General features: G+C 34.9%; 1 protein-coding gene across 1 annotated transcript in view; it reads right to left on the bottom strand.

Annotated features, from left to right (window-relative positions):
• Window positions 1-820: 820 nt before the first annotated feature.
• The window catches only part of CTNNA2 (catenin alpha 2), a 441,905-nt gene continuing 418,171 nt past the window's right edge, over window positions 821-24,554 (bottom strand). The window contains exon 18 of the mRNA XM_072334895.1: window positions 821-1,484. Within this exon, the coding sequence (XP_072190996.1) occupies window positions 1,197-1,484 (288 nt within the window). The 3' untranslated portion in view covers window positions 821-1,196. The remainder of the gene's footprint in view (window positions 1,485-24,554) is intronic.

The raw sequence follows: 24,554 nt of genomic DNA, 5'->3' as shown, positions 1-24,554 counted from the left end.
TGCATTGTGGGGAAAGCTCTTTAAGAACTTCCCTATGTCTTTGACTGTATTTTTATCATATGCACAGTCTCCGGTTTTTACTGGGGAGTCTTTTTATTTTACTATATCTCTTATTAAAGATTTAAACTATGGTTTTGACCCATTGCCAATATTTGGCAATAGAAAAAAAAATAGTGTAATGCTGCTTTTTCTTACAAGAAAATAAAAGGAAACACAAGGCCAAACTAAGTGGGCTACCTCACCTGTGATGCAGAAGGCATCTGTGCATCTCTGCATTAAAAAAGACACACCATACAAATTGAAGATTCCAAGGTTAAATGAGTTTATTGAGTTAGTGGTTACAATGGTATTTCAGATACCTGTAATCCAAGCTACACCTACATATTTGCCTCTAAGTTCTCACATTGTCAATTTCCGTGTCTCTAAACATTCCACCATCAGGTCTTCTATTACTAATATAATAATAATCATCATTATCATAATCATAATATAAAAGGCAATGTCAATCACCATATTGTGCTTCATACTCCACCATAAGGAATTCAATTGGCAAAAGTAAACCTCTGTTCATATTAATGGGAAAAATTGAAATGTGAGCAATCATAACACTACTAGAATATAAAGAACAAAATATTGTTTAAAAGAAGCAATTTCAAGATGAATTAGTTTGTATCTGTTTTAAAAATTCACATACTATAATGAAAATGACTTAAAAGTTATATCATTTAATTATTGGGCCACACATTTAAGCATATTGGCTAGTACATTTTTGCACTGGAACAGAAGCAATACAAGCTTTATGGTCTACCATTACAATTCCTTTTTTTTTTTTTTAATTTTTTAATTTTTTTTTTCCACTTAATATACCTGCCAACCTAATGTTTCTTGCATGCATAAAAACTTCTGGGTTTAGTCTTGAATTCATTATTTAACCCAAGCAAATACCCCTGTGATGCAAATTCTTTGGCCAATTTAATGCAATATTTTAGTTTAAAAAGTAAGCTTGGACCAAGTCCACTGAACATTGGAAGAGAACGCCCTTAAATTTTGGCACTGAAGAAAGTAGTTACTTCAATAGAGCCTCAGGTTGCATGCAAATTGACACTGTTTCCCCCCCACCCCATGCCAGACGCATACAAGTCGGCAGGTATGCATACAAAAAAGAATATAAAACCCTGCTGGTAAAGCTTAGTGTTTTAGAATGAATCCATAGCTTTAAATTCACTTAAGGCCTGTACAGGGGAAATATGTTTCTTCTGGGACCCTCTTCTCACTCTTGTCTGATATTCTTCTGGTTTTTCTCTCTTTACTAGAGGTTTCTTCTCAGGTGCCTTCATCTTCCAAGAAACAACTGGGGAGTTCACTGCAGCAGTACCATAGACCTTCTGATACTTAGTAGAAGCTACATAAGATGCCTTCACTGTAAGAACCACAGCGTTCATCAGATTTTTAGCTGCCTGGATGAGTGAAGTGGCACTGTCCAGCTATGGAGAAAACAAAACGAAATATAGCAGGGTTACTCTGTGTCTGGATCACTGGATGAAGTCTGAATGGCCTTGCTGAAGTCTGGATGCTGTAAGATTCCACTAAAGATACAAGGAGCCCTTTGAGGATTAACCAACAGGTTTGCAGTAACAAGCACCAGAATCAATATGCACCATATTAGGGGAAGACTGTGGTACTTCACTTGAACACTTTTTAGTAATCCAGAGGGAAAGCTTGTACCGTCATATTACACTGAGTTTTTTTCTGTGGGTCAAGGTTCAATTTCCTTGTTTTCCTCAAGAACAAAAACAGAAAGGACTTTTCACTTAAGCCTTTACAAATTTACTTTTAAATGTCAGAAACAACAAAATAGGTCAGCAGACATTTTCCCAAGTGATCTGTTATTTATTTATTTATTTATTTTCCCTAGTTATTCCTATGAATCCCAGGATAACATCTACAGTGATATCTGCAGGAATACTGTGAGGCCACTGCTGAGCTTGTTCAAGAATCCCATGTGAAAAGACAAAAGGAGATGCAAAAACTCCTAAAGAATTAAAACATTGATACAGTTAACCAAATATTTTGTTTCATAACTGTAATATTTACTACTCACGTTCCCAAGTAATAGTACTTTGTGATAAGCAAAGTAAGTTTGTACACACCCATGTTTCTCCCATGCTTCTGTCTGCCTCAGGTGCATGGATACTCCAGATATAGGAGGCCTCAAGAAGTTGCTAAACTTCAAACCATTGGGACTTCCAACCAACAAGCTTCCATATACTGAGATCAAATATATGCCCCTGGCCAAATTGTTCAAAAGAATTAAAGCAGAATGTGGGACTTGCAAAGCAATATCTCAGTGTTCCAAAATATAAGCTAGGTGCTTGCCAAATCCAACTAGGCATCCTCAAATCATTAGGTGCTTAAATATATGGACTTAAGCAGCATAGCAAACTAGTTTACTATGTAGGATGTTCAATTATCTCTGTCTCAAAATGCTAAATATTTGGTATTTACTTTTTGTGACAAAGCCTTTCATTTCTATCATGGAAGTTGGCTTAAAGTTTTAGAAGTTTCCCCTAGTTTTTAGCAACTACTAAGGATGTAATGTTATTCTAGCTCTTTAATTCCACCCCACAGAAAGTTTTTAGGTGTTTTAATCTGGAATAAAAGGCCTGTCCTCCTTCCAAACTTTTCCCACTTTATCTTTTGGGACCATATTTAACATGAATTTAAAGCAAAGTAATTGGGACAAATACTCATAAGGTGATTAAATAAACACCAACAAAATTCATCTCAAACATGCTGGATCATTAACAGAAGAAGAGAGTTCAGAATATAAATGCAGGAGAAACCTCTTTCTGAAAAGTAATGGCGACTGATGTGAAACAAGAATAGACATTATAGGAAGCCTGCACCAAGAAGCAGATTCATCTATAGACTTACCTATTACTTTGAATTTCATCTGTAGCCTATATTCAATATAATTCATTAAATACATAAACAGCTGTATAGAGAGAGGTGCAAAACAGAAAAGCATTTTGATGATTCTCACGTATTTGGTGCCGTTTCCTGAAATACACAGTTAATTGCCTGTCCCCAGTAAGTATTTTTCTTCAGAACTAATTTGCATTTTCTGTTAGTAAAAGAAACTAAGTTAAAAGATGGAAAATTATATTATATGGCAGAAACATGACTGTTCAAAAGGCAGTAATTAAATATAATTCAGTATAGTGTTATTCCATAACCATACAATTGCATGATTTATAAGGCAATCTATGTTTGTTGGCAAATAACAGATCATACTCTATTAAATTAGGATATTCTAATTTACTGCTGAGATCTACAGTTAAACATTATTCATTGTTAAATGATTCTTTTTGAAACACCAGTGGATTGATTCTGAATATAAAGTGATATCGCCGAATAGTATTTACTTTGTAATCAGTGTGGGTAAACTGACTGGATCAAGCCTATATTGTACATTCCCATTAATTCCATTTGTTGAATAGTCTCACATATTTCATGATTTCTTTGTGGGAAAAAAAAAATAATAAAGTAATAGTAGCAAAAAAATTCTGGTAGCTGTTTTAAATGGAGCATATTTTAAGGAGCGGAATGATGGAAGACTGCATGCTGAAATGAGGTGGCACATAAATAGGATGCTGAAATCCATACATAGAATGTAATCTACATGTTGAAATGCATTAATAATTTTATGGAGTTTATTGGTAGGATTGTGCAGAAGCATGGGTAGTTCTACAAGATCAGATGAGGATTGTAATGATGTATTTTACATATTATGCCATTTTAATTATCCAATCTTCTGTTATAACACATAGGAGCACCCTATTTTCACCATTATTTATCTAATTTCAACATGCAGGGATTAAGACCTTGTCCTTAATGTTTATTTGTACTGTATTGCTTTCAAGTTTTGGAAACAGAAAAGAGACATAAAAATCCGACAAGAGTGTTCTGATATAATTGTTCTCCAAAATCTTCTGTTAACCATCCCACCTGTCCAATTTGGCTACCTAAACACTTCTAGTGATTTCTGTATTACCTCCAGCTCAATGTTTGTATTCTGGCTCAGTAAAGAAGAATTTAACTGAATGAGCATCATCACTCTAATTAACATTCAGCTCTTAATACACTGCTGCGTTACTTCAGTTTAAGCTGTGCTTAAAAAGCACAGTTACAATGGCTTAAGTTTAAAGCAAGGCCAAAGGAAGTTAATTCCTTACAAAATTAGGGCACTGAGTCACACGCACTTTTCCAAACAGATGAATAAAAATAATAACAAGGTAATAATACTAATAAGGAAGTGTGTTGTATTAACATTCCATATAGAAATATGTCTATCAAATCACTGCACAGTACAGAAGGCAAACTTCACCACCTAGCAATGATTAGGGAATTATGAATATAATGAAAGCTAGTCCTTGACTGGTGTCACAGTGTTAAGTCTTCTGCTACTTAGGAAAAAAAAAAAATAAAGGAGAAAACTTATCCTCACATTTAGAATTAAAAACATACTGCAAAAACCAAGAGAAAAAAGGACTTCCAGATAGTAAGAAAGTAGTACAGGTAGTTTATAGTGAGCTAGTTGAAGAATGTTATAGATCATTACTGGAAGTTTTAATAAACTTTGGGAAACAGGGAAAGAATAGCACACAGTTGTTAGTCTGGAAATATTTCATCTGGGTAAACAAAATGACCTCTGAAATTATAGGCCAGCTCAGCTGAGGGCATTCTCAGTTAAAATAATGCAAATTCTACAACACATTCAGTGATAGGTGGATGGATGGACTGGATGATCTTAGAGGTCTTTTCCAACATTGGTGCTTCTATGATTCTATAAATAAAGGGGGGAATGAAATGCAATTAGCTATAACCAAATTTTTGTGCATAAAAGTATTTTCAAAGGTAATATACATCATACTATTAAACTCAGGTTTGCTTGAGATGATGCTGTTGGTATAACTGTAGCCCTTTGAAGACATAACAATTGGTATGACATGACAGATTGATTAAAAACACAGCTGATTCAAAATTGTCATGGCACTTACAGAATGATTGCTAAATTCTCTAATAACTAAATTTTCAGAAGTATGTATAGGCATTGAAGTCACTGTTACACCATGACTTTTCATTGGGCTCTTGGAGAAACCAGTTTTCAGTTTCACATTATTTGATGAGTCACGGTGGTCCTTTTGGCCCTAGCGAGGGTTTCGCTAGCACCTGGGCAAGTATGGGGTTTGGATTATAATTGTGCACGGCAACACTGGAAAACTTGCTAAAAAAAAAAACAAAACAACATCCTGGAAAAAAAAAGTTATTTGTAAATAATGAGATTTGCAGTTAACAGCTGGAAATGTGATAATACATAAAGAGGACGATTATCTGATAAGCTGGTAAACACCAGAAATGTAGTCTTTAGTTTGGCTAATTTTATAACAGGTGATACCTACTTATAGGATAAGAAACACTTAGGCAGAAACAAGCCCACATCTCATCAAATCACTGCAGGTACCTTGGAAAGGTAAGTAGCCCTTTCTGAGCAATGTTGTGGAAAAGGGCTGATATGAACCTTGAGTATATAAAAAGAAGGAAACTGATGAAATAGGTTAAATAATCATATTCACAATATCATATGTCCCCATACGTTGAATACCTCAATGCAAGAAGAACACTGAGGAACTGGAGAGAACATAACAAACCTTAAGAATAAAAAATCTTTCATGGCAGAGATTCAGGCAGCTCTGCTTTCCACTAATAAGCAAATGACTGAAAATGCACAAAGTCAGCAAGCAGGTGGTAACAGATAAGTAACAATATTTCAGGTTTAACAGATTCATATTGTATCACTGAATCATAGAATAGCCTGGTCTGAAAGGGACCATAATCATCATCTAGCTTCAACCCCCCTGCTATGTACAGGGTCGCCAATTACCAGGCCAGGCTGCCCAGAGCCACATCCAGCCTGGCCTTGAATGCCTGCAGGGATGGGGCATCCACAGCCTCCTTGGGCAACCTGTTCCAGTGCAACACCACCCTCTGGGTGAAAAACTTCCTCCTAATATCCAACCTAAACCTCCTCTGTTGCAGTCTAAGGCCATTTTCCCTTGTCCTATCACTATCCACCCTCGTAAACAGCTGTTCCCCCTCCTGTCATATGCTCCCTTTAGATTAGAGAAAGACATAAAAGAACATAATGACTGGAAGGTAAAGCATGCAATTTTAGTTATTAGTTAGCTGAAAAATTTTAGTAGTGATAGTAATTAATCACAAAATATAATGATTATATCTTTAGAAATTGTGAAATCAATATTGAATGTTTTTGCTTACTACGTATACTCAAGTTTATCATAACTATTGGAGATTTTTTAATTACATGATTTCAGAGAGCCCATCTGTCACTTAGGGAGCTTAATGTTAACAGTGGCCCACACTGACCTTGGAACATATGAGTGCAAAAAATGGTATTCATAATTATTGATGAATAAAGTTTAGTCTGTTTACTTGGTATAACTTGTGAGGAGCAACTTCTATTTAATATATTGCACCAGGGGAAGTTTATCTTAGACATTAGGGAGACATTCTTCAAGGAGAGGGTGATTAAGTGTTGGAATGGGCTGCCTCGGGCTCCCCATCTCTGGAGGTATTTATGATGTGTGGATGAGGCACTGAGGGATGTGGTTTAGTCACAGGACTCAGCAGGTCAGGTTGATGATTGGACTTCGTGATCTTTACGGTCTTCTCTAACCTAGACTGAACTATGATTCTATATTGAAAAAAGAACCTGCAACTCTTTGAATATTCTTGGCTAGAACTTGATTTGTAAGCAATTAGCAGATAATTTATGCACTGTCAAGCCATTAAGGCTATCTGACTACCTGAATTCTGGATGCATTCCCCGCTTCTCTTCATTTTTGAAGCAAGCTTGTTACTACAAACCAAAAGTCAATTAACACCCTCTACTGCAACATAGGTTACATGAAGCAATTAGGAATTGGGAGGGTGAATCAAAAATAACTTTTTCCAAGGTTAACCTATTACACAAAAGAACACTTTCCTCTCAACTGTGCTTAATATTAAATATAGCACTATATATGTAAGATAAATATATAAATATAAGAAAAAGATTATATTCATAATATTCACATCTTATGCTTCCTTAGCACATTGCATGCATAAACATGATACTATTACTGACAGCCAGTGCAAGAATGGCCTATTCGCTATTCAGATGCACTCATCCCTATGGTGGGAGACATCTGCTATTTTTCAGCATTAATACCCAGTGCCTGAAGCCGTATTGCCATCAGTCACTTGAGAATATGCATTAGGATTTTCCTAGATGCTCAGCTATTGTGAGAAAACTATCACTTCCATTTGAATTTCTCTAACAAGAAAAATCATTATTTGGAAAACAAAGTGGTTGCAATGGGGTTAAAAAGGAATTTGTGGCTACACAGAAAAACGGAATTATGATGCTCCTATTTTCCTAGCTATTCATTTTCTTATTTGATTGTGATTAACTTACTCCTTTAGACATGATGTATATTTAATTGCGTTGTTCAGGACATTCTGTTATCGCCAAACACAAATGATATTTAGCCTCTCTAGACTGAAAACCCCCACCCCAGGCTTGAATTTGACTACCCTCATGGTAAAATGTTTTTCACTATCTCTAACTGGAATCTCCCACATTCGAACTTCCGTCCATTGCCTCTTGTCCTGTCACCATGCACCCTTCAGAAGTCTGGCTCTTTTGAATACTTCTCTTAGTGTATTGTGGTAGACAACAATATCTTGCCCTTGCCTTCTCCTCTGTATTCATGTAAACATATCTACAAAAGTAGTATAGATGATGCTGATGATCAGTTGCACTGCTAGACAAACAAGTCTTTTATCCAAAGGAAAAAAAAAAAGGGTAACTGAAAAACTGAGGAAAAAAATATCATCACTTATTGATGCATGTTTAATAGGACACACAAATTAAGTACTATACCAATTTCTCCAGGAAATATTCATGTTATCTTAGGAAATCCTAATTTACTTTGCCTACATTTTCCTTTGAGATTCAGTGTTTTATACAGCATTTTGCTTGAACAGCAATTGAGAAGTAGTTGCAACCTCAGTGATCCACATACCCCAAACAGTTTATGTGCTTTTAACCTGAGGACAATCATTCCCATACAGATTAATTCAACACTTTCTCCAAAATCTTACCTCCAAATCAGAATGTATGGAGAGAAGACAAAGGTATAATTTCATCAGTGATTTGGAAAAATGGTGAAAAAGCATTTGCACAGAGCTTCTTTTCTTACATGATTCTTGCTGAACCTAAACATCATGCAGTAGTTGTCTACACTTACCTGACGTCAAAAGTTGTTACTGAATATATTTTAATACTTATCAGAATCCTAGAACTGTTCATGGCAGTAGAATACTCAGAAGCAGGTTTTCAGATGTCTACAATTGATCAATTGTTCTAATAATGTAGGTATGAAAAGTGAGTCTGCTTATAAAAAATTCAGATGATGTGTTCAGAGACCTATGCAAGGTCCATTTCTATAAATGAATTCTTATCCTTGCTCATCCTATGTAGCTCCAGGTGTTGGACCAAAGCATTTCAGTTTCCTTCTGTAATTGGTGAAGAAGATGGAGCCATGATGTACCTGAGATCTTTAATTAGCTCATTTTCTGTGAGTACCTCTCCTCCTTGATTACACCTAAACATATTAAACTGCATTAGAATCCGAGACAATACAGTGAACCTAGGCCTAGATGCTCAACATTTCTTATAAGCTGTATTCGCTTTTTTACTTAAGTATTCAAGAATTTAAACATAATGAATAGTCTTTAGATTAATTTCCTTAATTGTTCTTTGTTCATCCCCCAAATTGTCAAATGTCAGAAATGATAAACCTGTATTCTAATGAGCTTGGAACTTCTTTAAAAGCTACTTTATTTAGGTAAATATTCTTACAAAACAATTTAAATATTTCTGTCCAGCAAAAAGTAGGTAGCTTCTTTTCTGCCACAGCTATGTTCAAAGAAAGCTGACATCAAATACCTATGAACACACACCCTTCAAAGACCCCCAACACTAAATCCCCTCTGCATGGTTCTGTTCATCTGCCTACACTACTAGTCTGAGTAGAAAAGCCTATTGTTCTCCATCAATGATGAAGGAAGTCTGGAGTGAGCAACTCAGATACATTTACACTTGGATAGATTAATCTCTTTCTACTTAACAATGGACAGAACAGTCAAAAACTCTTCATAATTCATGTTTCCAAATAATGAAATACTCAATTTTCCTCACACTATTGACTCATTCTTAATTTCTTACTCTTTTTATTTTTTAACTGGAGTAGGGTAGCCTCCATTTGTTACTGCAAGGTGACTTTCCCACTTTATCAAAGCAAAATGTGCTTCTTTACAGTGATCTCTTTCTCCTCATCCTGAAAATTTCCCAAGTCTTGGAGGACCATATGGTGTTTGAAACTCATCGTTATTGTACAGATCAAGGGTATATTAGTGTGCTTGCTTGGATGTGCTCAGATGGGATGGATACAAATTCAAACCATTTTGATCAAAGAGAATAATATTTAATGACATTGAGTTTAAACTGCCCCAGGAATAAATGTCTGGGGTGTTAGGGTAGCCCTACTTTCCTCTGAAACTCTATACTCAGTCCAAATACTTCTGTGCATTTTGTTGGCAATTCAGATGAGCTGAGGTCAACGTTTAAAAGGATTGCAATCTAAATCAACATAAAGAGTCCCCTAGAATGCTTGCACACTATCATCTACACTTCTTTTGCTTAAATAAGATTAAATCAAAAGTAATTCCTGTTGAGTCAATGGCATTACACCTGCCTAAAACTGAAATAAGAGAGGGCAGGGTGATGAGCATCTATATGCCATCTGACACCATTTGGAAACAGATGGTGCATTTCACAGCTCTCCCTCACTTCTTAGACAGAAAAAGAAGAAGGTAAGAACCAACCCACAAAGGTTTAATTCAGCTTGTGAGAGAAATAAGCCTGGAAAACACAGAAAATTTGGGAATTGTAACTAACCATCTTAATCATGCTGAGAAAACATTTTATCTTTATATACGACCTACACTGTTGAAGTACTGTTAACATCTCTAACAGTATGACTGAGAAACAAGGCTGTAATTTCAATGCTGACCTGCTTAAATGCAAAGGTATAAATTTACTAGTTTACAGCTTGGGTTGGAGTCACTAACACAACTTGTGGATGGCAACTTAAACCAACGCAATCTTGAAGAATGCTTTATTGTTATAAACAGAGAATGTAAAGTGTAATGAGGTATTTAACAAATTTAAATCAGCATATATTGAAATGAGCTGCTAAGATATTTGTTTTCAAGAGTTTTCAATAAGCAAAATTACCTGAAAGCTGTATTACTATATTTCACTTTTATTTATGTGTATGTAAGTAACATAATACTAAAAGAAACATTGTAAGTGTCAGAATATACATTTAAGCCAATGTTGTAAAATACAAGAAGCTGTGCGCTTTAGACATTTTAATTTTTATACTTTAAAAAAAAAAATAATAATTTCAGAGGAGAATTAGCACAGTAAGTGTAAAATTAAGCTATTTATTCTCCCGGTGAGGTTATTCAGGCAAATCCACAGCCTGGGGTTGCATGACTAAAATTTAGTATTAGATTTGGTTGAGGAAGATTCTAGATTAATTATCAAAATACTTTACAGTACTTTGCATATCACTGCCTATGCAAACTCCCCTGTATATATAAATATGCCAACTTCTGATTTGCTCATCTTACAAGATAAATGCAGAGAGCAATTTTCTTTGGGTTTAAACTAATCCACTGACATCTCTGTTTCATAATATCCCCCACAGTATCTCTAATTCACCTTAATTACTGAATGATACCAATTCTGATCTCCCATTCCCAATCCTTCTACCACTTCTAAAAAGAATTTATCTCTCTATGCTACCAATATGCTTTCATATAATTGCAGTGAGATTAGGGGCATTGTTCAGTTTGTCTTCACGCTTTGCCAATTCTTTGCAAAACTCATAGTCTCCTATATTAAACAAGAATAATTATATAAAAAGCAAACATACAAAAAAGAACCCAAAAAACCACAATTTTTGTAAATTCATAAGCAGAAGATGTGTTTTGGATATTGACTATGTTTACCCACAAAGCATTTGTCTCTCAGTAGTCCAAACCTCAAACTCTGCTGAGGTTTTCAACTGTTGTTGAAATTCCCATAAAGATTTCCCAGTGAAACATTACAAATTGACTAACCTGTTTTTTCTTTTCTACTCAAAAGATCAAAGTTTGCCAGGAAAGCTAAATTTTCTAGACACATTTTTTGCTATGCATAGGAAGATTTGGAGACTTCATTGCTTTTACTAAAAGGAATAAGCAGTAATAATGAAACTCTTTGCAAATGTTATTCAAAACTTGAGGAGCCAATTATTTATTTGTGACCCTTATTTTTCTCTCTAACAGAAACAGTTATTAGTGAAATTCTGGCAGCTTGCTAAACAAGATATTCGTCCTTCTAGAATTTCACTCAGATCTCCCGTGCATTCATGCAAAGAGCATCACTGAGTCATCAGGGGGAATACCCATCCATCACTAGTGACCAAATCCCAATATATGTCAGTGACCAGAAGATGGAAGGCTCTGCATCCTATTCCCAATTCCTCAAAGCCACCTAGTCACCTGAAAATAGAAGTATTTCATCAATCAGACTACTGACCACCTCTGCTGCAAAGGCTGTGATTGCGCTCTCTGATTTATAGACTATGCATTACTGCCTTTTAGTGCCGTTTACTGTGATATGACATGGCCCCACATGGAGCTGATGAAGGGCGTTAAAGAAACACAGTCAGATTTGTGTATACCCAGGGGCCAGTATCTTCATATGACCCTTCTTCTGCCCTTTAGTCTGACATCTTGACAGCTTGAGTAGATACCCAAGAGGCAGAACAAGAAAGGAAGATCTTCGTAGTCCATCGTGTACTTTTTTAAAATGCTGAGGGATATTAAAACAGTGAAACAGTAATACTTGGGGCAAAGAAAAACAGGTAATAAGAGTAATAAGATGAGACTTCAAAGTAAAATAGTAATGTATAGGTAGTGAAAACACCAAGAAATCCAGACAGCAACAACCCTTTCAATCTCAAGTTCACATAACATAAAAAAATCAAAAACTTGGATTCATAATTTCAAACATTAAGAACTGATTAATCTCTTGGGGTTTGATTTTCTGCTTACAATTTACTTATGAATTTTATTTTATCTATAAAACAACTCTTGTAATTGGCCTGCTGTCAATAGATAAATTCACAAACATTCTGGATTAAACAAATTAAAATCAGTAATAGAAAATATGGAAAATAAAAATCCTGTCCTGTAGAAATTATCATTACCCATAGTAAATGATGATTAGCATATAAACACCACCATCCATTTTTAATCACAAAATGCTGGCTCAACATTACTGCAATTAAATTAATGGAAAATTAACAACTGAGTTTAAGGTGATCAGAGAATACCTTTTCACAATGTAAAGTATATAAGTCAGAAGGATTGGTTTAACCACCTGTAAATGGATCACCTCTGCAAACAAACATCATCCTTGTTCAATAGATGACATTAGGAATTCAGAATGGGCAGGTAATGATTTTTCACTGGTGACTAAAACAATACATGCAGTTCATTCTGTGATCCAGTGGTTAATAAAAAGATTTAAAAAATAAAATAATAATAATAATAATAAAATTGGGAAGAAAAACAAAAAACCGAACAAACACCAAAAAACATTTTCTTTTCCCTCCGCCCACAGTCCTATAGAGAGAGTTAAAGACAGAGATGAGAGGAGGTTACTCACCGTTGAGGAGTCACCGCTTCCGGTCTCAAGCGTAGCTCCCTCAGCACAGGTAGGTGGGTGGGTAGAAAGTTGACTAGCCCTACTCCCATCTATGCCATCGCACTCTACCTCATAAAAGGTAGTGAAAGTGCTCTGAACTCCAGTCTGATTTCCGAGAGATACAGAAAAGAAAGAGTGAGAGAGAGAGCAAGAGAAATACTGCGCCGTAGCGTAGAGGTGAGGAGAGAGGAAAACGTGTGCTGAAGGAGCTATGCTTGGTCAAGGAAACAGGGACTCTTCCACGCTGAGTAACCCTGCTGTCTGGTGGTTCCTCTCACTTGCTCCCATAGCACAGGTTAGGCATGCAACCCCAAGTGGAATTGCTCAATGGAAAGAAGAAACATTTTGTCACTTCTGGATGAAAAAGAAATCAGAATCCTTTCTATCGGGAAGGATAGAAAGTTCTACCCCCATTAAAGGCTGAATGACATCAGATTGGGAATGATTTTTATTTACCATTTTTAGAATAGCGTTATTTTAGGAATGGTTTGGAAAAGCACATCAAAACAGGAACATTGAGGCAATGACTCCAACAGAAATTACGCTCATGTCCACCAGTGCTTAATTTGATTGATAAAAGTCAACACTGCAGCTCACTCAACTCATCATTGAATAGAATCCAGGTGAGGCCACCTTCAGCAGTATTTGAAGGAGGATGGGAAAGAATTATTTTCTTCTCACACTGAAATTGAGAACGGACAAACTGTGCTGAGAGAACAAGTGAGGGAAGTATAAAAAGTCTGGGCATATATTTATTTACAGAGCACACTTTAAGTTCCAGAAATTATCAACAGAATTGCAAAGAGGTGATGCTTTAAAAGACTTCATAGTTTTAGACAATGAAACCATTACAAGCTGCAGCACATTTTTTTCAAACAACAAACCCAGATCTGAAACTGAAGGGCTTAAAAGGGGATATTCATTCTCATTTATTGCAAATGGAATTTTTATCATTCAAATTCTGGACAAGCAAGTTTGAGAGTAAATATAATTGCTTATATATAACCTAGTCGTGTACTGAAATGGAAGAAAAAAATAGCATATGCTGTTAAAATAGCTCCATTAAATAAACCTGCTCAGAGAATGAGAGACTATTCAGTACCAGTAAAAAGCACTAGCAAAGGAACCCGTTTTTTGGAAGATGAAAAAATGAACGCTCCTTAAATCTCTCTTAAAAACATGTATTAAAAGCACACAGTTAACGCTGACATTTTCCCCTAGGTATTTTCTTGTTACAAGGATCGTGTAAATTGTAATCTAATCATGATTATTGTTTTAGTCTTATTCATGATTAATGTGTACTCCCTGCTCTGTTTGTGTGCTCTTTGTTTTTATCTATTTTTCTGCTACAAAAAAAAAGCAACAAAAAAACCACGAGTGCCTGACTACTGTCTTATACCAGTCACTTCATCCAACAACAGTGATCAGGTACTTTTCTTCTCAATCTTCAAAGCTTTTATCACAGTCTAGAACTGTAGTATTTGCAGCTGCTAGTTTAAAGCAGTAGATTTCAAAACTCAACACATTAGCTAGTCCAGCCAACTAAATGAAGATTTATTGTGATTGTTAGAGATGATATATAACCTCAGGAACACAATGCAAAGCTAGGCTGCAGCTGGTTAATGCAAAGTGATGATAGTGCTGTGAATTTCAGTTCAGAATTAAATTAAACATATGTCTAACCAATTTCGTGTAACATAATCTTAATTTCAAGCCACTTCCATATGTGAAGATAGGGAAGATGAAAAACACATCCTCTTATAAAGGAGTAGATTATGATATGCCATTCTAAACATCATGACCTACTGTCAAAAGGCTTTTCACTATAGGTCCTGCTTTCCAATTTCTAGTATGTAATTCTATTAGTCCCCCCAAAAGAAAAGAAATACGGAACTTTTAAAGGCTTTTATGGTAAAATATATCACATTAGTTCACAAGTCAGGTACCCTATGACCTGATCATTGCACCACAGTTGTTTTTGCCAAATAAAGTAGGAATAAATTTGGAACTCTTGTGACCAACAGACCTTCAGAAGCTTCTAATCAAGTATTGCCATTCTGATTAAAAGAAGGATGTTCAGAGATCATATTCTTAAAAATTACATTTGTAGCAGCAGTTCTAAGAACTCCTAAAAAGAAATACATACATATTTTAAACTGGAATAGAAACATATGGATGTAGCACAACTCGCTTCTGGGAAACTGAAGATGGCCAAGGATATTTTCAAGGAACAAAACAAGAAATGTGGTAGATTTCATCATGAAAATGTGGTATAAACAACAATAGATTAGGTAGCAGATCATACCCAAATGGTATTTTGGCCTAGCACTGCTCAAATCTGAAACCTTGTTTTGATCAGTTTAGTATAATATCTATAGTTGATAAGATGATAATTAAAGAGGAAAAAAGACTGATTTGTTAGCAGTCGTTAGAACAGATAGCTTGTCTAAACAGTGAACAAAAGCAGAGTGTTAATATACTTAATTGAAAATATTTTTAAAATGTACATAATTTCAAAGAAGAAGGAAAATCTTCCAAGCAAAGATTTTATTCAAAGGAATATCACTAAGATTAATTAAGTGAATACATGTAAGTGCAAAGAGACAGCAAAGGAAGACTTAAAAATCTGTCTAAATCTAAGTGAAGCTCAACTGCATAAGAAAGCTCTGTAAACCCACAGGAGGCAATTGGTTTGATAACTTGCAACTAGCAATGAAGGGGAAAAAATGGTTCCATATTCATTTTGACAACAAAGATCTGTTAGAAAAAACACCGAAACATTTTCTTTCTTGCTTAAGAAGATGAACAGATTGTGAGGATTAAGTAGTAACTATTAAGGTACCAGCTGATACCAAGTATGAAGTTTGAGAACAGTAAGGCAGTGAAAGACAGGGAGGAGTACCAACAGCATTGAAACATTCCATGTTTTATTGGTATACCTACAGAAGATAAAAATGGATGTATCTTAAGAAATTGAAACAACTTGAAAAGAGCATTCAAAAATACCAAGCTGACACATAGCATAAAAGATTAAGATCCTAACATGGACACACACCTGACCCAAAGACGTCATGTTGCTGTAGTAGATCAACTTGATGGATTGATTGCAAAATCTTTTTTTGCTCATTAACTGCCACAGTCAAAGAATAATAAAACCTATTATGTAGAATCCTAGAATCTTTTGAGTTGGAAGGGACAGGTCATTTAGTCCAACTCCCCTGCAATTAACATTAAGACTTACAGATCCAACTGCTTAGAGCCCCATTCAGCCTGCCCCCAGGTGTCTCCAGGGATGAGGTATCCACCATCTCCTCCCTGGGCAACCTGTGTCAGTATCTCACCAACTTTATTGTAAAAAAATTCTTCCTTATTCCAATCTAATCTAATATCCCATCTGACTCCCATCACAGAATCACAGAATGGCTTAGGTTGAAAGGGACCCCAAGGATAATCAAGCTCTTTGTGAACTTGAAATAGCTCAGAAGTCTCGTCTTACATCAGTTTTTACAGGCATAGTCCATGCCATATATGAGTGGTTTTCAGAACTTGCTAATTATTGCAGGGCTGGTGCAGTTTGTATCTCAGAAAGATAGTTTATCCATATTTCCAGCTTATACCTCAATCATTTTATGTGGCATAGAATAGGGAAACTAGCAGGACTGAAACTACAGATGCTTCAATAGCAGATAGGCTTTGGATTTCTGACTGTCTACCATTTTAATAATAAATACAGCGATTAATGAATTATATGTTGAGGTTCAAATCTAAAATCCCATTCTATGATAATATGTTTTTCAAGTCTCAATATTTAATTTTCAATAGTTTGCTTTGCTCTTGTGGAATTAAGTGGCTTAGCATTCTGACATCAGAAATACTTTTATCTGCAAAAAACCTCATCTAATGTGGAATTTCAGTAAATGGTTCATTTATTTTTTCATACATGTCTTAAGATTTATTCATCTGCTTTTCCTTACATTACATTTTTCCTCTCCATACACTCTGCGCACCACCAAGCCAACTTTACTCAGATGCTTTGAAGAAATAGCAGTAATAGTACTAAGGAAAAAAAAAGAAAAATAACTTCTCCAAAGCATTCTGTGCCACTTTGCATGTGGATCTTATCTATGATTTTCCAGATGCCCAAAGCTCAGGGTTTCTACAACTCCAGGATCCAACAACAATTATCAAGGCAAATACCACGTGAACTCAAAGATCTAAGTAAGATCCTATGGGATCTTTCACTTAGCTGAATCACAGCACCACTCAAATTTTACTTAAAGGTGAACTCTGGAGATCTCTTGCTCAACTTCCCACATGAAATTAATTGACTGCCAACATTAGATCTGCCCCACTGCTGCAGAGTCTGCCTGAGGCTTGGAAGCCTCCAAAGACAGCATTTAAGCAAGTTCTCTGGGTTTGTGGTCTTTGCAGTCTTTACTGAGAATCAAAGGGTAATCTTTGTTATTGTTAAATATTTGGAAGAGGTATTGTCAACTGGATTTAAAGCAACTATATGAATCTATTTATGTCTTTTTTTATTCTCTTCATCTTTGAGCTGCAGAGGATAATTAGGAAATCTTCACTGTCTGAACTTTCAGAAAGCCTTAAGACGGTGTTTCTATAAAATACATCACATATAATGAATATATGACCGTGAGGAATTTTATCAGCACTCATTTTGATTAACCAGCATAACACAGTGACGCCTTTATCCTTTAGGGGTAGTAAATTGACTAGGTGTCAGGATGATAGTTTTTTTATATTACCACATCATCAGAAGTCCCTTTCGTGGACAGTGCAGTGAGGGACACAGCCTTAGACAGCACAAGTTGGCGATTCCTGTATTAGCCGCAAATAGTAGAGCTCTAAAGAATTTGTCTCAAATAAAGGATAATTACAAACTTCATATGGCTGCAATGTGCTCCATACAACAGTACCTTTTTAACAGGGTACACTTACTATAGTTTTATTTCACCTTCTCATACATCAGTGAATCTGCAAAAATTCAAACACACGTGCAGAGGTTACTTATATGTATTTATCTGAAAAAGTACAGCCGAAACGACTCCCTGTATTTTGCTCTTTAACTTCTTTCACAGAAAATAACATGAGCTACAGTCTAACATACAATGTAAATCAAGATACCTCATTTTCCCCATCTATCCTCAGCCTTTCTGTCCTGGAAGCCATCCTTTTCACAGGATTACATAAGAATGCTTTTCTCTCCTTGCACATTCTACTGGGAGTAATAGGAGAGTGGAGATTACTTCTAAGTCCAGACAGCTTTACTGTCCTGACTTTACATCAGTCCTTCCCCACCACTGAAATTCCTTGATTTCATATTCCTGTTTTTCTTTTTGTTTGTCTTTTTGTTACCTCAACCCTTTTGTATGACCTACTTCATGGTTCCCAGGCTTATTTCTTTATTTTCTCTGAAGTCATTTACTTTATTTTTATTCCAGGTCTGAAAACAGAATGCCTTTCCACCAATCCCTCCTGAACAAATCTTTTCCCATTGGTTTAATCTCATATAACTTTGTTTTCATCCCATGAATGTACATTTATGTGATTATGTATACACATAAATATATACACACAAGAAGTTTCTTATGTTCCATGTTAAATAAGCTCCAAGCAAAATACTGAGAATAAAATTAATCAGATTTACCAGTCTTACTGCTGCAGGTAAATAATACTATTCATACTTTTAACTCATTGTTGTGCCATTCAAACTTTCTTAAAAGTGAAAAGAGCTAGGAAAAAAAAGAAAAGAACATAAAAAGGGAAGAAATAAAGAAAGGAGGAAAAGGAAAAGGGAAAAAGAAAGGAATAAAAAGCCTAACTTAAAACAAAAGACAAATAAACAAAAACATGAAATAATATTCTTAAGCAATTTAATAATTATCTATAGAATCCCTCTCTCCTTTAGCAGTTGGGGTGTATCTATTTGTCGTGTTTTGCTATCACCCAAACCCCAGCTGTACAACGATGTGAGTTCAGACACAGGGCTAAACCTTCTCTATGTGGTGTGTTGCTCTGAGCACTCACTGTCAGCAGTTATTCAGGCGTAGCTGCTCTTAACCCTCAGCTGCAAGTAAATCTAATCACTAACAGATAAAACATAAAACTTCTATTACTGACATCAATTAATCTTTAAGTACAGCTATGTATTGCTTTACAAAATACACTGTTTGGGAAAATGGTGTGCCTTATCTCAGATGTTTTCTACTGATGACACTGCCCTGTCAAAGCAAGCAGCCCAACCCTGAAACATTTGAAAGCCAGGTTTTGTCAGTTTCTGTGGTTTTACCTCATCTATCTTCTGCTACTACTCAACAGTAAAACCTATTCTGTTGCTCACCAAGTAACCAGAGTAAAGATTTTCTGCTCCTGAGGGGCCCAAAGAAAAGGAACCAGACAGTTATGTCAATTTGCAACTCTCTCTTCAGCAAACTTTCTTTTACATGAAAGCCAAACTCTTACCTGATTCAGGAGGAATGAAGTGACTACCAGTCTCCAAAACAACTTTATATATATATATGTATATATATATGTATATATATATGTATATATATATGTATATATATATGTATATATATATGTATATATATATGTATATATATGTATATATATGTATATATATGTATATATATGTATATATATGTATATATATGTATATATATATGTATATATATATGTATATATATATGTATATATATATGTATATATATGTATATATATATGTATATATATGTATATATATATGTATATATATGTATATATATGTATATATATGTATATATATGTATATATATATGTATATATATGTATACATATATGTATATATATGTATATATATATGTATGTATATATGTATGTATATATGTATGTATATATGTATATAGTAGTCACTTTATTATATATAGTGTATATAGAGAGAGTATATATATATACTCTTAAAAACTGAGATTCTCTATGACTGCCTACTTGAAAGCAAAGACAAAAATAATAATAAAAGAATAACAAAACAGAAAAGCTTACTGTGCACAGAAATGAAATATTACATCAGTGGTTTAAGTAAATACGTATCCACAGACTCTTGCTCCAAATTCAGTGAGAAATGAGCTTATCTTCTTTTAATAGCAGATGAAAATACCTGGCTTTCTATGGGTCTATAGGGTTTGTAAGTAGCAATTTGAAAGCTCACTGACCATCTGCACATCAACCTGTTCTTACAGCACAGGGAAGTTGAGGGAAATTCCAACTTAAATGAAATAAAAGTATATCATTTAAGCTACTTTGTGTTCTCAGATATAGGAGCCATAGGCAGAACTGATGGACAAACTATCTGCTAGCATATATGATATAATAAACATAGGCACAATTATTCTGATATTTCTCATCTGTTAATATTCTCATGCATCAACCATCCCAGATCAGGTGTTATGGGATTTTTGTAGTGTCACACCCTCAGACCCCAACTTGTGCCACCTCAGACAAAAGTAACAAGTGGTTCCATCTCCTTTATTCCCCCAAAGTCCTCACTTAGTTCACTAAGCCAGAACTCCCAGATAAAATCATAACCTTAACTGAATTGCTTTGTATCTTCAAAATCTTGTAACATTCCTTCTTTTATCATCACAGCTAAGCCTATTATGTTAAGATTAATGGGCTCTTGAAAATAATTGGAAACTGGACCCAGCTAAAATATAAGTTTAAATTGCACTGTGGCTATTGATTCTGTATTTTTGGACTGTGTTCAAAGGTATGTGGCTGTTACTCTGTATGACACTGCATTTCTATCTGGCTTGGAATTTTAGAACTCTTTGGATACATTTTCTCATAACATTATGTCTGCACAACAAAACTGAGAAGGGAAAAATAAATAAATAAATAAAAAATAGAGGCATTCCTTAGATGCATCTTTTAGATTCTCTTCAATATAGTCCTTTAGGAAACACAACAGCAAAGCTGCTAACATAAACAAGAGATAAAAAATCCAAGCTCATAACTTAAATATAAAGTAAGTAAATGAGGTGATCAGCTCCAGAGCAGCCGTAAAGACATAAGAGGATATTTATTTTGGGTAAGAAATGAACATATAAATGTTTTGCTGTAACAGTCTAGCTTACGTGTGTCAGATAGGAATACTAAAAAATAAAGCAGTTCTGGAATTAGAATAAATCAAAATCTTCATCCACATGCAAACATCGTGGCCCAAACCAACTCTACGCAACAAAAGTAATTTCTACAAAAGTCTATCTATTAGCATAAGCTAAATATATGTAAATAGTATTTACTTCATTGAGAGAAGCATATGCTCAGCACCTCAGAGAATTCATTCTAAAATAATGGTGACACTGATTATAAGGCAAATATTGCACTGAATAAACAAAGGTAAAAAAAACAACAACAAAAAAAACCAAAACAAAAAAAACCAAACACACACACACACACAAAAACAAAGAAAGAATGATCTTGATATACTTTTCTTCTATGGTTATATTAACTGTGGTTGTTTACTGTTAGAAGGTAATTAGAAATTGAATATTCAAAGTTAAATTTACAGAGACATGTATCTGTTTATCAACCAAGGTCAGAGACATTTACTATGAACAATGACACTTCTAAACAGATTTCTTTTTTTTAATCTTATGATTTTTTAAAATATTAATTACTCTTTATTTCATCTAATTCCCTCCTCTCCATTTTCTATACTTTCTTCCCTATAGTCCTCTTCCAGTTCACAAGGCTCCTCACTGAAGAAAGACATCGCATGGCTTTTCCTCATTTATTATTTTATTTTTAACACTCAAAATAAAGGGCCAAATCAACAGATAGTATAAATTGGCCTTCCTCCATTGATATTAATGAGATTAAGCCAGCAGATAGAATAAATTGCCCAACCTCTATCGATATTAAAGAGGTTAAGCTGATTTATGCTAACTCTCAATTGCCAGATCTAAGTTATCTAGCGAAAATAAGTTTTCTAAGTGCATGCAAAGAATTTTAAGGGAAAGATTAAAGGAAAGAAGGAGCTAGGGGAAAAGGAATAGGAGACAGAAAGGGAAAAAGCAACACTGGGTTCTTTACTGAAGTAATTTCCACTTCAGGAGTTTGACATCTGCTTACTTTTTGATCAGTTTTTCTATTTGCAGCAAAGTCAATGATACCAAAAAGAACCCCTTCATATGCTATGCTAGTCTCCTATCAATCTACAGAGGAAAAAGCAAAGGGGACCAGCAGTATGTTTATTTTCAGAGATAAACCATACGGAACTACTGACTCGTGTGAAAAAAAATAAATAAATAGAAGTTTCACCTAAAGATACATATCACATTGTATACATTATACATGGTATTTTTGAATTTGTTGCAACACATTCTCCCTAACAGATTAGACCTGTAATAGCTGTGAAGTGGTTTTCATCTGTTGTTTAGTTTAAATTGGTTTTATGTCTCTTTCCTTTTTACATAAACATGCCCATACACAGAATTATTTGTGCATTTGAATGTGCTATTTTCATTTATATATATTAATATGCTTAATAGTGCAAAAATTCAAGCAGAGATTATACTACTCAAAATTATTCTGAATAATACCTCATTTTCTGGATCAATCTGAATTTTGCTGTCATTCTTTGCAAACACAGTAGTTAATTATAATATTAAGTAATCATCTATGATAATTACATCAAAACAATTAAATATAATACATTCACATAAACTCCAATGGTCATAACTTAAGAAGCTTGAATTCTGGATTTCTACCGTACTTCTAGCACTGTACTGTATGCAAGTTGCCAAATAATGGTATTTCATTTTAATGCAAATAAAATACTGTTTATTTGTAATTGGCTATCCAAGAGAAAATGAAAAAGATGGAAGCAGAAGCAGCAAGTAGACAAGCAGATGTAGATGTGCACTTGGATACCAGCTATCTGGATAGCAAAGGAGCATACAGTACCCAGCAGCTTGAAGATGAACAGCTTGGAAAACACTCTCAGAGAAGCAGTGTACTGACTGTGTTACAGTAGGTAACAAGACAACAGTTTCTAAAAGGGATGCACAGCATCAATTTTCTACATCAACTCCTGTTTAGATGAGCAGGAGAAGAAGCTTGGCAAGCTTAAACTTTTCTATGTGTCAATATTACTGAGTCTTTGTAATAGACCCAAATAATTTGCGGTTGAATCTAGTTTTGCCTTTGTCTAATACTGAGTGTAAAAACCCAACCAAACAGAAACACAATGGTGATGAAGCCTGGTAAGCAGCAGATGCTAACAATGCCAGACTGGAAATGATGAAGTCAAGCAGTTTGGCCACTTAAATTTCACAACGGATGGTGATGTTCCAATAACAAATAGATGCCAGAGATTCACAATGGCTTTTTCAGCATCCACATACACCGAATAAAGAGACTCGAAAAAGAAACACACACACCACAAAAGCCAAGCTGGTAGAAGCACTGATTTGGGAAACTGTTATAAATAGATGAATATGAAAAGTCAATGGGTATGAAAAGCTGGACCCAGATGGCAGTAGGTAAGAAAAGATCAAAGCATTTACTATGTAACATAGCTGTCAGCGATGTAAGGACAGATCACTCCATGAATACTAGCAAAATGAAAGAGGATTTTCCAGTCCTGTGGGAAGATCAAGGTATTACAATTAGATATGTACGTACGTCAAGAAGTGAAGACCAATTGCAGGAGAGATACAGGAACACTGAAGCAGCTCCTTTTAGGATTTCAGAATGGTGGATCCAAGAAATCTCAACAAATGTTTAAGACCTTCTCCAGGGCTTTGCAATAAATCAAATAGTTATATAATTGAGAATGTTTGTTCTGACTTTTGATGCGTTTAAGGAAGGCCAGTGATTTCACTGGAGAATGTTATGGATGAAATGTAGGGCACAAGTTGTCCTAACAATCTTCGTACTTGATTGGGCTTAAACAATGAGAGGGTGCTTTTTCAAAATAGCATCTGAAAACAATCTTATTTTGTCAGGATCTGAAAAACACTGTCATTTTAAATCCACACTCACTAGAGTCAAATGTATAGTGTTAACATACGTATCGTCTGTATTTGAGTTAGAAGATAATAAAGGCTTCTTGGGGCTAATACTAGGTTAATCAGTTAAAAGAATGAAAAAAAAAAGGAAATTATGAAGAGCAACAATTGCTACTATTTGGCTCTTAGTAATCTCACAGAGGTACACAGTTCAGCATTGGGAGAAGAAAATGAAAAAAATGCAGAAAACTCATTCATTATATTGAGCTCTGCTGTATATTCCTGTCCTTGTTTCTAAAAAAAAACAAAACTTGTGGATAAAATGTGTGTGGTGTTTGTTAAAAATAACTGAAATAACTGAATGATAATTAGTGTATAATCATCAGGCTAGGCAACTGTATTTAAAAACAGCACGTGCATCAAAAATTGAAATATTTTGCTGGCCTTCCAAGAGTTTTTGCTGAACCTAGTGTGCATTGGAACCTGAGTGAATGAAATCCCATTAGTCATCACCATCTTAACAATATGCAGTTCATACAGAGCTGGCTTCTGCACAGAGGAAGGAAATTACCAGTACTAACAAAGGAAAGAAG

The sequence above is a fragment of the Excalfactoria chinensis genome, chromosome 4 (assembly GCF_039878825.1).
Source record: "Excalfactoria chinensis isolate bCotChi1 chromosome 4, bCotChi1.hap2, whole genome shotgun sequence".
NCBI lineage: Eukaryota > Metazoa > Chordata > Aves > Galliformes > Phasianidae > Excalfactoria > Excalfactoria chinensis.
The sequence above is the reverse complement of the archived record's forward strand: the minus strand, read 5'-3'. Positions and strand labels throughout refer to the sequence as shown.